The sequence below is a fragment of the Microcaecilia unicolor genome, chromosome 4 (assembly GCF_901765095.1).
Source record: "Microcaecilia unicolor chromosome 4, aMicUni1.1, whole genome shotgun sequence".
Classification (NCBI taxonomy): domain Eukaryota; kingdom Metazoa; phylum Chordata; class Amphibia; order Gymnophiona; family Siphonopidae; genus Microcaecilia; species Microcaecilia unicolor.
The window spans coordinates 109,991,195-110,007,287 of record NC_044034.1 but is presented as its reverse complement, the minus strand read 5'-3'; the positions used below and the strand labels follow the sequence as shown (position 1 = coordinate 110,007,287).

Here is a 16,093-nt window from a genome sequence, read left to right as displayed (position 1 = left end):
AAGTATCTGCGTATTTGACAACATTATTGCTACCTTCCAAAATAGCAAGTGTAAAGGGTGCTTTAAGTAGTTTTCTCTTTGAAATTAGCTTCAAATACATACTATAAAATTATTTCCTACTTTGCAACTATGTGAGCTGTTTAAAAATTGCCCCAAAAATATATGTTTCAATAATTTTTATTGATGACCAACAGAGTTAAACAGTACGATTAAATAAGAAACATTCAAATGCAAATCACAAGAAACAGAAACAGAAAATTGTTTTTCCATATTTGTTTCTACAGTCATTCTCATGAATTCGTTTTTCATTTTATGCCCCACCTCCCCCCTGTTCAATTATGTCACTAAGCAGCAACCAAGAGAGCGGATCCCAAGGGGCCTGAGCTCTGATGGCCCTCCGAGATCCCCCCCCCCCAGGTCCACACATTATCATCTATCCCCGCCCCCCTACCCTCCCCTTCCCTTCCAAAGCTCTAGGTATTGGTCAATGGGACAACGTCCTGGGCTGTTCTATCAGTCAAATGTTCAAAAGGGAGCTTTTCGCTCTTGGGGGTAAAGAGTCCAAAAACGGGCCCCATCTCAAACGGAATTTATCAAACTCACGCGGGTTTCCTTCTTTTACCATCATACGCTCAGTTCGCAACAGCTGTACCATCCGCACTCGCCAGCTTTGGAGTGATGGGCCTTCTGGTGATAGCCAATCTGCTAGAATAGACTTTTTTGCAATCAGAGTAGCTCGCCGTACAAAGTTTGAGACCTTTTGGCCTTGGGGCTCGTAAGCAAGGCTTCCCAAACAGCAGGAGCGGTGAACAACACCACTTAGTTCTCCACAAAGCAGAAACCTGTAAAAGTAGGATTGTCCAGAAGCGCTGTACCTTTGGGCAGGCCCAATAAATATGTCCCAAAGTCGCTCCCTCAGCATAACACTTGGGACACATCCCATCTGGAGAGGCCCCCGCATGGAATGCCCGTCGGGGTGGCATGTGCATCCGGAAAACAAAGCGATACTGTAGTTCCCAATGGTCTGCTAAGGGAGACGCTCTGTACTATGTTAACACATGTTCTTTAAGCAAACCCGATGAAATTTCTACCAGCAAGTCTCTGCTCCAAGCCTCCGCATATTTACCTAAATCTGGTTCTGCAATTGTATCTTTAATATGACGGAGATGGAATCTCAGTGGGACCTTTTGTTGCGATCCCAGAGCATACGCCGATGGCAATTCCTCTTGCACATCTTCCGCCAAGGATTCCCAAGGTAGGCTCCTCGTGTAATGCAGTAACTGCCAGTAATGAAAATAGTCTGTAGGATGAAATAGGCCTCGTTCTTGTAATTCCTGAAACGATTGCAGCTTTCCCTCCTGGGTTAAAATCTGTTGCAGGTAAATTATACCCCGCTCTCTCCATTGTTTGAAGACATTGTATATCATTCCAGGGGGAAATTCAGGATTCCCACAAATTGGTAGCATCGGGGTGACCTTTGACGAAAAGTGGTGTAATCTGCAAATCCAGTTCCATGCCTTTTGCGCCTGTGGCAGGATATTAGAGATGTTCAATATTGGAGAGGCCCCCCCACTCCCATGGAGACAACTACTAAAATGAATAGGTTCAAATAAGCTCAATTCCATGGCGGTGGCTGAGAAGTCTGTGGAGTTAAGAAACCAGTCTGTTACATGTCTCATAGCATTTGCGACCGCCAAGTGTCGCACACTTTGCAAGCCCATTCCTCCGTACTCTTTTGGTACATACATTTTGTCTAAAGGGAATCTAGGTTTCCTTCCCCGCCACAGGAATTTCCTTAACATTCCATTCAATCGTCTTTCATCCCTATTAGTAAAGTGTAGAGGTAGAGTTTGGAACACATATGACCAGCAGGGGATAACCATCATGTTGTATAGCGCGATACGTCCAAATAGGGAGACCCTGTCACTGCTCTAGCTTTCTAGCTGTGTCTTTCAGCAACTTTTGAATATTTACCTCATACAGACAACTTAATGTCCTAGGAATTAATACACCTAGATAATTCATCTCCGTCCCCGCCTTCTGCAGCGAGAAATCATCTGGGCCAGGGCCATCTAACTGAGCATGTAATCTCATAATTTGCGATTTTTCCAGATTAATTTGAAACCCCGATATAACACTAAATCATTCTATCTCCTCCAAGAGGGCTGGCAAGGCCACACTCGGGGATATAGAAATGATCAGCAAGTCATCTGCAAAGGCCAATGTCTTTACCCGATCTCCCCCCACTGACACCCCTGCCACCCCTTCTCCCCGCTGGATGTTTCTAATCAATGGCTCAATGGAAAGCACAAAGAGGAGTGGAGACAGGGGGCAGCCCTGCCTAGTCCCTCTCGCTATAGATATTTGCTGAGTTCTACCTCCATTAATCAGCACAGCTGCTTTAGGGTTAGAATATAGTGATCTGATAGCCCCATATGCCCAACCTCTCACGCCTACAAATTGCAGTACCTCAAACATATAATCCCAACCCACCTTATTAAATGCTTTTTCAGCGTCCAGGCTGGCCAACATCGTTTCACAGCCTGAACGCTGGGTATGGGCTAGGGCTAATAACAATCGCCGCACGTTGGTTCCTGAATGTCTGTTATGGACAAATCCCACTTGTTCTTGACCGATAAGCCTAGATAGGTGTTCTTGTAGTCTATTAGCCAGCAATTTTGCAAAAATTTTTACATCTATGTTGATTAGTGAGAGAGGTCTATAAGAGCCAGCTTGATTTTCAGGTTTCCCTGGCTTAAGCAATAGTGTTATTAATGCTTCGTTAGCATAAGCTGGAAATTGTCCCTGTGTTACTACCTCTTCAAAGTATGAGTGTAGGGGGCCCACTATATGCGGACTTAGAATTTTGTAAAATTCGCTAGTGAAGCCATCTGGGCCTGGAGCTGAGTTTGAGGGGAGTGACCTAATGATTCCCTGCAGCTCCTTTCCTGTGATAGGACTATTTAGTTCCTCCACTTCCGATGCCGTCAATTCCAGCATCCCAGCTTCTCTCAGATAGTCCGTTATGGTTACTAAAGATGGAGGGGGTTGCTTTTTATACAGATTGCTGTAAAATTGCTGAAACACCTGTTGCACTCCCTCCCTCTCATTCTGAATGTGTCCTGCCCGATCTTTCACCGCCACTATCACTCTAGGTCCACCCCAGGACTTAACCACCCTTGCTAGCATTGCTCCTGACTTATTCCCGTATCTCTGGAAACGGAACTTCCTGGTCGCTAAGGCTCTAGAGGCTCTTTCATGTAGTAGTGAGTTTAATGCTATTTGGGCTATTTTCATCTGTTCCCGGTTATGGTTCGTTGGGGTCGCAGCAAACCGGCGTCTAGCTCTCCCCAGGTTGCGTTCTAGATTAAAGATCGCCCCTGTGATTCTACGTTCACGTTTCACCATAAATGCAATCACTGCGCCCCGTAGGACTGCTTTCGCCGCTTGCCAGAACAATATGGGGTCATCCCTATGCTCTCTATTAAATCGTAAACATTCCCCCCAACTCTCTAACAGGTGTTGTTTAAACGTTGAGTCATTGGCCAAATATGAGGGAAACCTCCACCCTCCTCCCCCAATCCCTGGGTCTCGGTCTTCTAAATCCAGCCAAACCATAGAGTGGTCTGAAATTTCCTCCGGGCCAATCTCCACTGCACTCACATACGGAAATACCCGCCGATCTACCAGAATATAGTCCAACCGGGAGAATGTCCCATGTGCTCTCGAGAGGTGGGTGTAGTCTCGTTCCCCTGGATGTAAAATACGCCAAGAGTCCACCACTTCGAGAGCCTGCATAAATTGAAGTCCTAGATTCTGGGCCCCCCTGGGCCGCCCTCCCAGGGGAGGAGCAATCTTGTGGGATCGGCCACTAAGTTAAAGTCTCCCATTAGAAGCAGTGGCAATGATCTATGTGGAAGACACATCTGGAGTAAATGGTCATAAAAGGGTCTCCCATGCTGGTTTGGGCCATACAACGCTACTACCAAATATTCAATATGATGGAGCCAAAGGCGCACCACCACATACCTCCCCTCAGGGTCACTACCTACCAATTGTGCCTTAGCCACCGCACCTTTTCGAATTAGGATTGCTACCCCACTTCGCCTGCCCTCAGCTTCTGCCCCGAATACCTCTCCTACCCACGCTCGCTTCAACTTTTGTAATTCCTCCCGTGACAATCTCTTGAATGCAAGCCACATCAGCACGGTGTCTTTTTAAAGCTTGTAAGATCTTTGCCCTCTTAATTGGAGATGTTATGCCCCCTACGTTCCAAGTTATGAATCTAGTCCGGGCGCCCCCCCCTTCACAAATAAGGTGATTTCCATAAGTACTATACTAGAGTGAAGTACGGGTAACCCAGGCGCCCAGCTCCACCTGAGTCTCCCACAATCTTTACCCAATAACCATAGGACGTGCCCCTGACCTACAACCCACTGCTGTTCCTTAATCCCCCCTTCCCCCCCCCTTTCTCCCTCCCGTGCCCTCCCCCTCCCCTAATTTCTCCCCCCCATACTACCCATGCCCTCTTATTTCGCAACATCTACTAGAAGAGCGCCGGTCTGTCAATGGCAGGGGTCCCCCTCCCCCACCCCCTCACTCATTCCTTTTGTCATCCATTCATCTTTCCTTACACTAAGTTACCGTTTACTCATATCATGCAACATCCCCCAAACGTACTGTTCTAAAATGACAGTATAACATAACAGATATCAACTGGGTGCACCATTTACCAACTGCCCAGGTGCGACTTGTGCCTGCTAACAGACTCCACCATAACCCTTTTCATGTAGATTTCCTCAGCCATTTTGTCTAGGGGAAGATGGGGGATCGTCCCGCAACAGGCCCTGAGCCTCTTCCGGCAAATGGTACATCTTCCAGCCTCCCTCTTCCAGCACTTTGAGCTGGGCCGGGTATAGTAACATAAATCTTTGATTTTTCACTGCCAGGTGACGGCACACCGGGCCGAACGCCTTCCTGCGTTCTTGCAGGGCCGCAGAATAATCCTGAAAAATGTTTACAGCTGCTCCATCAAACGATCCTATTTAGATCGAGCACCTCTCAAAATTTCCTCCTTGTGCAGGAAGTTATGTACCTTAATTATGACCACTCTTGGTCTGTTGCCTCCTTCGGTTTTCCTACCCAAGTGATGCGCGCTGTCCGAAAGTGCGAACTCTGACTTCAGCCAATTCTCCAGTTGAGTGGGTAAGGCACGATCCGACACTGATTCCGGAATCCCGATCAAACGGAGGTTAGACCTCCGAGATCTATTTTCCAGGTCGTCCAGGTGTTTCGCTTGGGCTCGCAGCATTTTCTGCAGGTCCTGCAGTGATGTTTCCCTGTCCCTGCTCAAGTCCTCCAGCTCAGACACTCGTACTTCAAGTTCCCCCGTCCGTCTAGTTGTTTCTCCTAGCAGCGATTCCACGCCCGCTATTTGTTCAGATAACTTCGTTAGCTCTGGCTGTAAGGCCGCTTTCACCGCTTCTGTAATTTGCTGTACTTGCAGCGGGTGAAATCTCGGCGGGGTTTCCGAGACCGGGTCGGGCGCCATCTTGGCTTCCCCCAATCCACGCTATTTCTCGGCGCTTTTTTTCCCTGATTTCAGCGCTGACGCCCAGGTCTCCTTTGTAACAAAAGAATCCATATAGAGGCACCGGATGGGCACACGATTTAGGAGTGGTTTCGTACTATTTTCACTAGTTATTCGGGGAATGAAGGAAGGGGAGCCCCAGAGAGAAGAAAGACGCGACTTCCTTCCTCAAACCATCACATAACCTGCCCCAAAGATATATAAATATATTTTAAAAAGGTCATTTAAAAAGTCATATTTGCTCTTTTTTTATTGGTAATAAGCAATAATGTACTCTTTATACTTAATTCATAACAAGCTTTATTAGCCTTGTATGAGTTTTGATGAAAATATTTTAATCATATGTAATAATCTCTTTATCAGCAAAAAAAGATGAAGATCTTGAAGAGAAAATATGCATTAAGAAGCGAATTAAGGAACTTAAAGTCCTAGATCCTAAGGTTGCACAGAATCTGTGTAAGTATATTCCATTTTAACAATGTTCTTTATTGGTACTGGCATTGAATGATGTTTTAGAACCATATTTGACCATAAGGGCAGATTTAATGGTATGTGGACATAATCTAGCCTATAAAGTTAGTTGATATATATTCTAAGGATATTTAATTATCTTTAAGAAATAAGGTAATTTCTAAAAATGTTTTGTGATTGATTGCTGCTTCATTGTCTTTTTTAGAGCTGTTTGTGTTCTCGATTATCAATTTAATATATATCTTTGGAGTGATTGTATTACAGCAGTGTTTTGTATTCAAATTTTTTTACATTTGATTGTGGGTTTAATTGTCTCTTATCAAAAGACCACACTAAACAGCATAACATGGTAGTTCTTAAACTTGTGTAGAAGAAATACAGCCATTTAGGTTTTCAGAATATCTACATGCAAGGGCTGCGTTGGGCACAACTGAAGGAAATCAACAAGCAGCACTTTCTTCTGCAATTAATATTTAAAACACATGACCACAGTCTCCTTCTTGGAGCTAACCAAGTTTTATGATACCATCCTCTTTCTATTTTGGAATCCTATGTGTTTGTCCCATACATTTTTGAATCCCGTTACTGGTTTTGTCTCCACCACTTCCCCTGGGAGGGCATTCCAGACATCTACCATCCTCTCTGTTAAAAAGTATTTCCTGATGTTACTCCTAAGTCATACCACCCTTCAACTTCAGTTCATGTCCTCTAATTTTACTGCTTCCTGTCTCTGGAAAGGATTTGTATATTGATACCTTTCATGTATTCAAATATCTATATCGTATTTCCACTATCCCTCCATTTCTTTAGGGTATAAATATTCAGATTATCAAATCTCTTCGCATGCATGCATGCATGGCACGAACACCAAACCATTTTCATTGCCGCCTTCTGAACTGCTTTATCTTTTTACTGCTTCCAAAACTGAACACGGTACTCTAAATGGGGCCTCACCAAAGACAAGTACAGGCATCAACACCTCCTTCCTTCTGCTAGTTATACAGTCTTTTCTCAGAGGACAAGCAGGCTGCTTGTTCTCACATGTGGGACGGCGGCCTCAGGGACGGAGATTTTCCAACAAAATCTTCAAAACCTTTGCTACAGCCAGTAGAGCGTGGAACGGACACACCGCGCATGCACGGCCATCTTCCCGCCTGTGCACGTCTGTTCCCGCCTCAGTTTTGTCTTTTCCGCGGTGGAGAGTGGCTGCATGTTGTTCTCTCTCCCGGAGGTCCCTGGAGAAAACTAGGCGCCCTTTGCTCACGTTTAGCGCTTTCTTTTTGTTTTAGGTCACTTTTTTCTTCTTTTTCGTTTTTCAGTTAAAAAAAACAAACCCTTTTTTTTTTCTTAGTTTTTTGCCTTTTTGTGCCTTTTGTTGGCACGATCGAGCCATTTGATTTCACCGCTGCAATTTTTCTGCTGATGTCATCGAAGCCTCCCAGCGGCTTCAAGAAGGGTGCTCGGTGCCAATGGTCTATCTCGAGCACTGATCCGCACCCCTGGTATCTGAGTTTAAAAAAGCGGACACAGGCGTCGAGAAGAGCTCTTCGGGACCATCTTTTCGGAGCTCCGACTGATTCCTCGGCGTCGACATCGGTACCGGGGGTGGCATTGACATCGGGAGCACAGGTAATGGCTGTCCGAACTTCACCTTTAGCTGGGAGCAGTGAGCCGTTGAGTGGGTCTCCACCCATCTCGAAGACTCCTGCGGGGCAGGCCCACCAGGACCGACCGTTGTTGGACCCGACCCCGAGGAGGCATGTGGATTCCACGTCCTCCTCGTCGGTACCAAGGAGTACCGGTGACGTGCTTCGAGCGAAGGCTAAGAAGCATTGGCACCGGTCTCCGAGACACGGTACCTGGAGCTCTGGGGCATCAAAGGATTCAGCACCCAAAAAGCGTCGATGCCGTGAGGAGTGCTCCCCCTCCATACAAGAGGTGTCAATGCGTCGATCTCCGGACAGCCCGGTACCGCCTCCCAGGCCTTCGCAGATTCTGACTTCGACTCCTGCACCGGCCTCCCAGCCTTCCTCGACAGCGACTCTTGAGGAGAGCATCTGAGCCATTCTTCCACGCCTTCTGGAAGGGCTGCTGCAGCACTCTGTTCCAGTACCCGGGGGGTGCTTGCGCCTCTGGTACCGACGATGGAAGTGGCGGCTGGCTCAGTGCCTGTGGTGAGGTCTCCGACGCCGGTACCGCTTGCGGCCTCGGCTGCCACCCAGGTTGACTCCCCGTTGACGTCGATGGAGGGAGCTTCATCGCCACCGGCATGGGAGTCAACCTCTTGACATCGCCATCGAGGACATCTTTCTTCGGCATCGAGACGGGCCCGGTTTTGGACTGTAGTTCGTGAACTCTTGTCTGATACCGAGGACGATGCCTCCTGGGATGAAGGGGAAGACCCCAGATATTTCTCTTTCAAGGAGTGTTGTGGTTTTCCTTCTGATCCCACTCCTTCACCTGAGAGGAAGCTTTCTTCGCCGGAGTGTCTATCCTTCTCCTCCTTTGTCCAGGAAATGTCTGTGGGCATTCCCTTCCCTGTGGTAAATGAGGATCAGCCCAGGACTGAGGTGCTCGAGGTCCTGGATTATCCTTTGCCACCTAAAGAGTCATCCATTGCCCCTCTCCATAATGTCTTCAAGGAGTCATTGTTGAGGAACTGGATGAAACTTTTATCTAATCCCACCATCCCAAAGAAAGCAGAGTCCCAATTTCGGATTCCATGGGGAACCTGAGTTGATGAGGTTGCAGTTACTTCACGTCTTTGCGGTTCTGGATTCTGCTCTCAAGATAGCCAGAAGTACTAGTGATTTCGCCTCGGCGTCCCCGGGGCAAGAAGCTAGGACTTTAGACTCTTTTGGGAGGAAGGCATACCAGTCCTCTATGCTCGTGTCCAAAATTCAGTCCTACCAGCTCTACACAAGCATCCACATGCGGAACAATGTGAAGCAACTGGCGGACTTAGTGGATAAGCTCCCTCCGTAGCATGCCAGGCCTTTTCAGGAGGTGGTCAAGCAGCTGAAGGTGTGTCATAAATTCCTGTCCAGGGGTGCTTATGAAACTTTTGATGTTGCATCCAGATCTGCTGCTCAAGGTATAGTGATGCACAGACTCTCATGGCTGCGTGCCTCTGACCTGGACAATCGGACCCAGCAGTGGCTTGCGGATGTTCCTTGCCGGGGGGATAATATTTTTGGTGAGAAGGTCAAGCAGGTGGTAGAGCAGCTCCACCAGCAGGAAACCGCCCGCAACAAACTCTCCCACCGGGCACCTTCAGCATCTACCTCAACAGGGAGACGATTTTTCAGGGGAAGGAGGAATGCTCCTTATGCTTACAATAAGCGTAGGTACAATCCACCTTCCCCGACAGCCTCCTCAGGCTCAGCCCCAGTGCGCTCGTTCACGTCAACAGCGTGTGCCCAGACAGGCCCCTGCAGCTCCCCAGCGAAAACAAGGGACGGGCTTTTGACTGCCTCCAGCTGAGCATAGCCGCCATAAACGTACCTGTGCCGGACGATCTACCGGTTGGAGGGAGGTTAAAATTTTTTCACCAAAGGTGGTCTCTCATAACCTCCGACCGGTGGGTTCTTCAAATAGTCCGGTTGGGGTACTCCCTCAATTTGATCTCCAGACCTCCAAATTGTCCACCGGGAGCTCAGTCTTTCAGCTTCCAGCACAGGCAGGTACTTGCAGAGGAACTCTCTGCCCTTCTCAGCGCCAATGCGGTCAAGCCCGTTCCACCAGGGCAAGAAGGGCTGGGATTCTATTCCAGGTACTTTCTTGTGCAAAAGAAAACGGGGGATACGTCCCATCCTAGACCTAAGGGCCCTGAACAAATATCTGGTCCGTGAAAAGTTCAGGATGGTTTCCCTGGGCACCCTTCTTCCCATGATTCAGATGATTTAGAAAAACGATTGGCTATGCTCTCTGGACTTAAAGGATGATTACACTCACTTTCCGATACTTCCAGCTCACAAGAAGTATCTGCGATTCTGTCTGGGAACACATCACTTCCAATATTGTGTGCTGCCCTTTGGGCTCGCCTCTGCACCCAGGGTGTTTACAAAATGCCTGGTGGTGGTTGCAGCATCGCTATGCAGACTGGGAGAGCATGTGTTCCCTTATCTCAACAACTAGAATTCATAGGAGCTTTGCTGGACTCTGACAGCTAGGGCCCATCTTCCCAAGACGAGAGCAAACAACTTTCTGTCTCTCGTTTCCAATACCAATCTATTTCATGGTTTAGACCATTTGGTTTTACAGTATTTAATGTAAAATTCCATATTTATTCCTTTAACAAAGGTAAAGAAGTAGTCTCTATCGCAATATGGAGGATGTACAGTTTCCAAAATACAAAACGTTAAGCATCCAAACTCATGGTGTAACTGTAGACGATATGATACCATCGGTGCTGAAACATCCTGACATCAGACCTTATTCCGAAGTCCAATTAAACATTTGCAGTCACATACATGGTAGCATGTCTTAACCTTATTCTTTGATCCTTCAGACAAACCACATCCCTGCAAAAGATGAAGAGCAAAAACTGCAAGACCCACATGAAAACTTCTCAGGGGTAGAAGTAATAGTGCTTGCAATAATAGGTTCAGGGATGTCCAAAGACACCAAACAGTCTTGCAAATTTCTGCCATGCTTGAAAGCAAAAAGAGGAAGTTCCTGACAACAGGTGTGAAATTTTAAAATGTGCCAATATTTCAAAATTACTTCTTGCATTCTGTATCTCTGAGTACAGTAACACACACATTGTTTGTCAGACTGCCTTTGTGAGGGATATAACTAATAAGAGCGTTCTGCCCACTGTGCTCTCTTGTAGGCCTTCTTAATAACTCACATCGGATAACCCCGGTCTTAAATAATGCTGGTACATGTGACTTTATTGAGGAATATTGTTAATTGGGTTATCTGTATAGGAATAGCAAGCTCAGGGGTGGGTGGAGGGGGGATTATAAGTATGCCTCAAAATGTTATAGCTGAGTATCACTATTTAAAATGTTCTGTAGGAGGCAAGCATTGAGACAATTTGATACAAAAATCAATGTCGGAAACAAAAAGGTCATATCAAGCCAAACAATCAAGTGCAATTTCTTCAATATGTTTTCCTGATTGTGGAGTACCTCAAGGTTCTCCTCTGTCCCCCATCCTGTTCAATATTATGATGATCTCTTAGGTAATCCACTAGAAATAAATGGTCTTTTGTCATTCATTTATGCCAATGATGTCACCATTTATATCCCATTCTCTAAATATTTTATGAAATAATCATCTTGATCAAAATAGGCATCAAATTAATGGAATCTTGGGCATCTAATTTTATATTAAAACTCAATACTGAAAAAAACCTAAGTTTCTAATAGTAACTAACCCTCACCACCCTATAAATCTTAAAACTTTTACATTAGAGAGCATCACGTATCCCCTTGACTTATCAGTGAGAATATTAGGAATCACGATTTATCAATTCCTTACCCTTGAAAGTGAAGTTTCTAAGGTGGTCTCAAGTGTCTTTAATTCACTTTGGAAACTAGAGATCAAGACCCTTTTTCACTAAATCAGTCTTTAGTAAACAGGGCCCCTAGTTTTTGTTTCAGTTGCTATCAGGTTTATATGCCTTTGGGGATCCTGATAGGTATGTGTCCTTTTTAAGTTGTTTCGTAAGAGGCATGTATGACAATATGCTTTGTATGTATGTTTTTTGAAGATTAGTAATTGAATGTGTCTTAACATACTGAGTGAATAATATTTTTATGCTTATATTGTTAATGAGCATATGTCTGTACTTGTTTTGGGGTTAGTTTTTGTTTGGATTACTTTTAACTGGATTAATAATTTATTATATTTAATGCCTTTTATTTTTATGTATATTTTTATAGTGGGATGATAAGCTCCTGATGCAGCCTCTGGGAGGTGAAATGTGGCCATGTTGGACAATTGTTTTTAATAAAAAGTGTATTATCTTCACTTTGGTCTGCATTGTTCTCTTGCGGATTATCTACGTGTAGATCACACAGCCTCTATTGTTCCATATAGGGAAATAAATGACCAGCAGAAAAAAAGGAGGTGATAGTGCCTTTGTATAAGTTTGAGACCCCATTTAGAGTACTGTGTACAGTTCTGGAGACTGCACTTTCAAAAAGATATAAACAGGTCCAGAGTGTCTTCTATAATGGTTATTGGTTTTCGTCAGAAAGCTTATGGGGACAGATTTAAATATCTCAATATGTATACTTTGGAAGAAAGGTGGAGGAGGGGAGATACAATAGAGATATTTAAATATTGCTGTGACATAAATGCACAGGAGACACATCTCAGTTGAAAGGAAACCTTGGAATGAGGGGACATAGGATAAAGGGGAAAGAAGACACTCAGTAATACTTGTTGATGGATAGGGTGGTGGACGTGTGGAATGGCCTCCTGGTGGAAGTGGTTGAGATAAATTCTGTATCTGAGCTCAAAGTAGCAAGCACAGAAGATCTCCTGAGGGCGGTATAGTAGATGGTATGAGTGGGCAAACTGGATAGGCTGTAATGTCTTTACGTGCTATCATTTTCTCTATGCGTCATATATGCTTGAAAAATACCATATAAAACTACTACCTATATGTCGATTTATTTATTTATTTTACTGTTCTCTATTTGGGTGCTGTTTTCAGCCTCAGGGGGTCAGCTTCTAAATTAAATGGGGTTTTTTTAAATACTGTAAATTTTATCTGTGTAGATATTTACTAGTCTATAGCAGTCAAAATATAGTTCTATTAAGTCAAAATGATCAAATTATATTTAGATTATATATTCAAGGATAATTTCATTAAGGGAGTAATGCATCATGTTTGCCTCAATGTGCACTAAATGGCAAAAGTCAGGTTACATTACTTTAGTGCACATTAATTTAAGGTACAGCAGACTATATAATGAGATGGAAAGCATGCAAATGCCTGCAAAATACCTAATTATGCAAATCAAATAACATAGATTGCATTCAATTAATGTGTGGCCCGATGCTCTTGGGGAATGTCTCTTAAAGGGACCAACATGCCATTTTCACTGTACCTAGACTGTGCTGCATTGTTTTTTCAGCAAGAGCTACAGTTGCAATGAACCTCACTGCTAAGCTAGGGTATGTGGAGTATGATCTCAGGCTCTTAAATGTACTGCTAATGCTATCATGACAAATACTACTATAGGTATATTTTATGTTCCGTTTTATTTGCTGTTTAAAAATATTTAACCTCTCAATTTTGAAATAATGTTTTGAAAATTGTTCACAGTCTCCCCCCCCCCACCCCCGCCAAAGGCTTTCTAGGCCAACCCAGTTGCTTCTCACACATTAAGTATTAACCATTAAAGCTCCCAAATATATACCACCAGCAGTTACTAGTGGTTTTAGGGTTAGGAGTAGAAGCAATCATCAGTTGCGCCTGCCATTGCTGGGCCTAAATGGTTGGGTACTACCACTAGGGATTGCGGAAGCAATTTTGAAACCGGCTGGGGGAGAGAACAACACTGGCTTGCCATCCTTACTGGATGATAATTTGAACTTCTCATTATTTCACATCAAGCTTTCTATATTGGTACTCTTATTTCATAAGTTTCCTCATCCTGTATGTACCTATTTGTGCCGTCTACTGTTCTCACCGTAACATTTGAATTATCCTCTTACCTATGTATTGTAATATATGGTAACATATATTAAATGTTTTTTTCCTGGGGCTCTGGGGGGGCTGTTCCAGGGTTTTGGTGGATGCTGCTGGCTGGACAAAGGTTTAAAGTTAGTTTGGAAATTATTAATGGAGTTAGAAGAAAGTGTGAGATGTTTCTTAAATATGATTTTATTTTTCAAGAAATAATCCATGATTAGGTGGGGATTGTACTTTAAAATGTTCCTTTCTGTTTTGGGTACAAGTCAGGTTAAAATTGACTTTGAAATTCTCTGTATAGGAATTTTTGCATTTACTTCTATGGGGGAGGGAGATTCTAAACAGATCAGAGGGGGGAAAAAACAGTCTTTGGCTGACAAGCTGATTGGTTGAGTGATGTCAGGTGTTGCACTAGTGGGGGTGAGTTGCCAGGGAGACTGGTGAACTGAAGACCAGGGCTGTGAGCATGGAGAGAAAGGCTGAGTGTGTGAAATGTAAGAAATAAAAGTATATTTTATGAGTTTAAAGTGAAATGTGACATTGAAAAGGGGTACTTTGATATTGAAAGTGAGTGAAGGTGAACCTTGGTACTGAGAATGAGATGATTTGAGTTTAGAAGTGAGTACTTAAATAAACAGACTGCCTTTCTCATGGTTGTATTGCTGTGAATACATGTGGGGAAAACTGGTGTGTTTCAGGTGAGTGAGAACTGTACTTATAGAAAGCTGTGAGAAATTTTAAACCAAATTTAGTTTGGTTTGGAGTGAAACAGAGGTATGTCCCTGCATGCAGCGAATGGAATGGTTAAGTTCTAAGGGAATTTACGGTCATGGAAGGTGGAATGAGAGTCTATATGCAAAGGTACTAAGAGGACACATGGCTGCCTATCTTGGTAAGAGTGAGAGAGGTTGAGCTTTGTGCTGGGAATTGTACTAAATGAGAGAGCCTATAAGGGAGTCAGGAAATAGTGTATAAGGATTTAAAGTTGAAGGTGAATTTGATATTTGGAATACAGGGTTTGGAATCTGACTGCAGATTACAGAAAATCCTGCACTGCTTCTGTATGAGTGTGCTGCATTTTCAAAACAGATTTGATTACTATAAGGGGAAATGTTATGTTTTTATGTGAAGTCTGTGAGATGGAATCTTCTGCAACCGTTTACAATAGGGAATCAACAGTGAGAAATAGGTTTTGTAGTGAGAAAACCTGTAACTTATTTTATTTCAATTAGAGAGTGTGGCCACAGTATTGAGAACTGATTAATTGTCACCAGAGTGGAGTCCGTTCCTGGACAAGCAGGGAGTTTTAAGGGCTTTGCCTCCATTTATTTTCTTTATAAGTGAGGTTTTAGGAAGAAGATTTCTGTAGATCATCCGCTGAAGGATTTCCAGATGAGCTCCAACGCAAGAAAGACATCTAAGTAAATTCAACTACAGCTAAGTGACATTGCCAAGGGTGTTGAACGGAATATATTAATTTTTTTCACAACATTTTAAGGGAAAACAAAGGAACAGACCATCAGATATTAAAAATCCATGAGATCCCTGCAAAAACACCAATAGTGCACACAAAAAGACCAATTTTTACATCTGGAAAGAGAATAACCACCAATATCTGATTTTGATAAAAGACAATTTAAATACGTATCTGAAAAGGTTCTTTTCTGCCTTTTTAGGTGAAACAGACAAAGTTAAGGATGTTGAATATGTTATTGCAGTTCTATTAAGCCTCACACTAATTGTGAATTTGAGTTTATTTGAATGAAAATTTGCTTGCATTTGTATTCAATAAAGAAAAGATAATTTGTAAATCTGAAGGTGCGGTTCTTCCAGTTCAGGAACAAATCCTAAATTTAGTTTCTTTTCCTCCTTTATTATTTGAGAGTAATGGATGAGGTTAGTTTATTTGTTCCACTCCCTCGGCTGTGAGTGTGTGTTCCCTGGATATTCACCATGACTACAACCATCAGGTATCTGGGACCACATCACTACAGTCCAGCCGAGAGGGGTGGTAACAGTATCCGTCTCAATCTTGCAACCTTCTCCTGTCTTTTGCTGCTGTCTTGACTCTATCCCCTAGACCTTGATCTTAGAAACCTCTTCTAAAAAGTTCAAATGGATGTTGAAAGCTTATTTCTTTTTGAAGGCTTTTCCTTCTAACTAATTTGAGTCTTCTGTTTGGTCAGTACCCTAGGGCTGCCTTTTCTCATCCCTTCACTTGTTTTGGTGCTTTTACACTTTTACTATACCCCTCTATTGTGTTTTATATAACTTTGTTGTATATATTTTATAGCTTTTATTATGTTTTATAATAAATTGTAACCTAGACTCCTTTTGTGTTCCTCCTCCTCCCTCCTTATTTCTCTATTCTATGCCAC

General features: G+C 43.7%; 1 protein-coding gene across 5 annotated transcripts in view; it reads left to right on the top strand.

The window, feature by feature from the left end:
• Positions 1-16,093, top strand: part of DIAPH3 (diaphanous related formin 3) — a 494,215-nt gene that overhangs the window by 189,109 nt on the left and 289,013 nt on the right. For all 5 annotated transcript variants that reach the window (XM_030200561.1, XM_030200564.1, XM_030200562.1 and 2 more), the window contains one exon: positions 5,954-6,046. In XM_030200561.1, the coding sequence (XP_030056421.1) occupies positions 5,954-6,046 (93 nt within the window). The remainder of the gene's footprint in view (positions 1-5,953; positions 6,047-16,093) is intronic.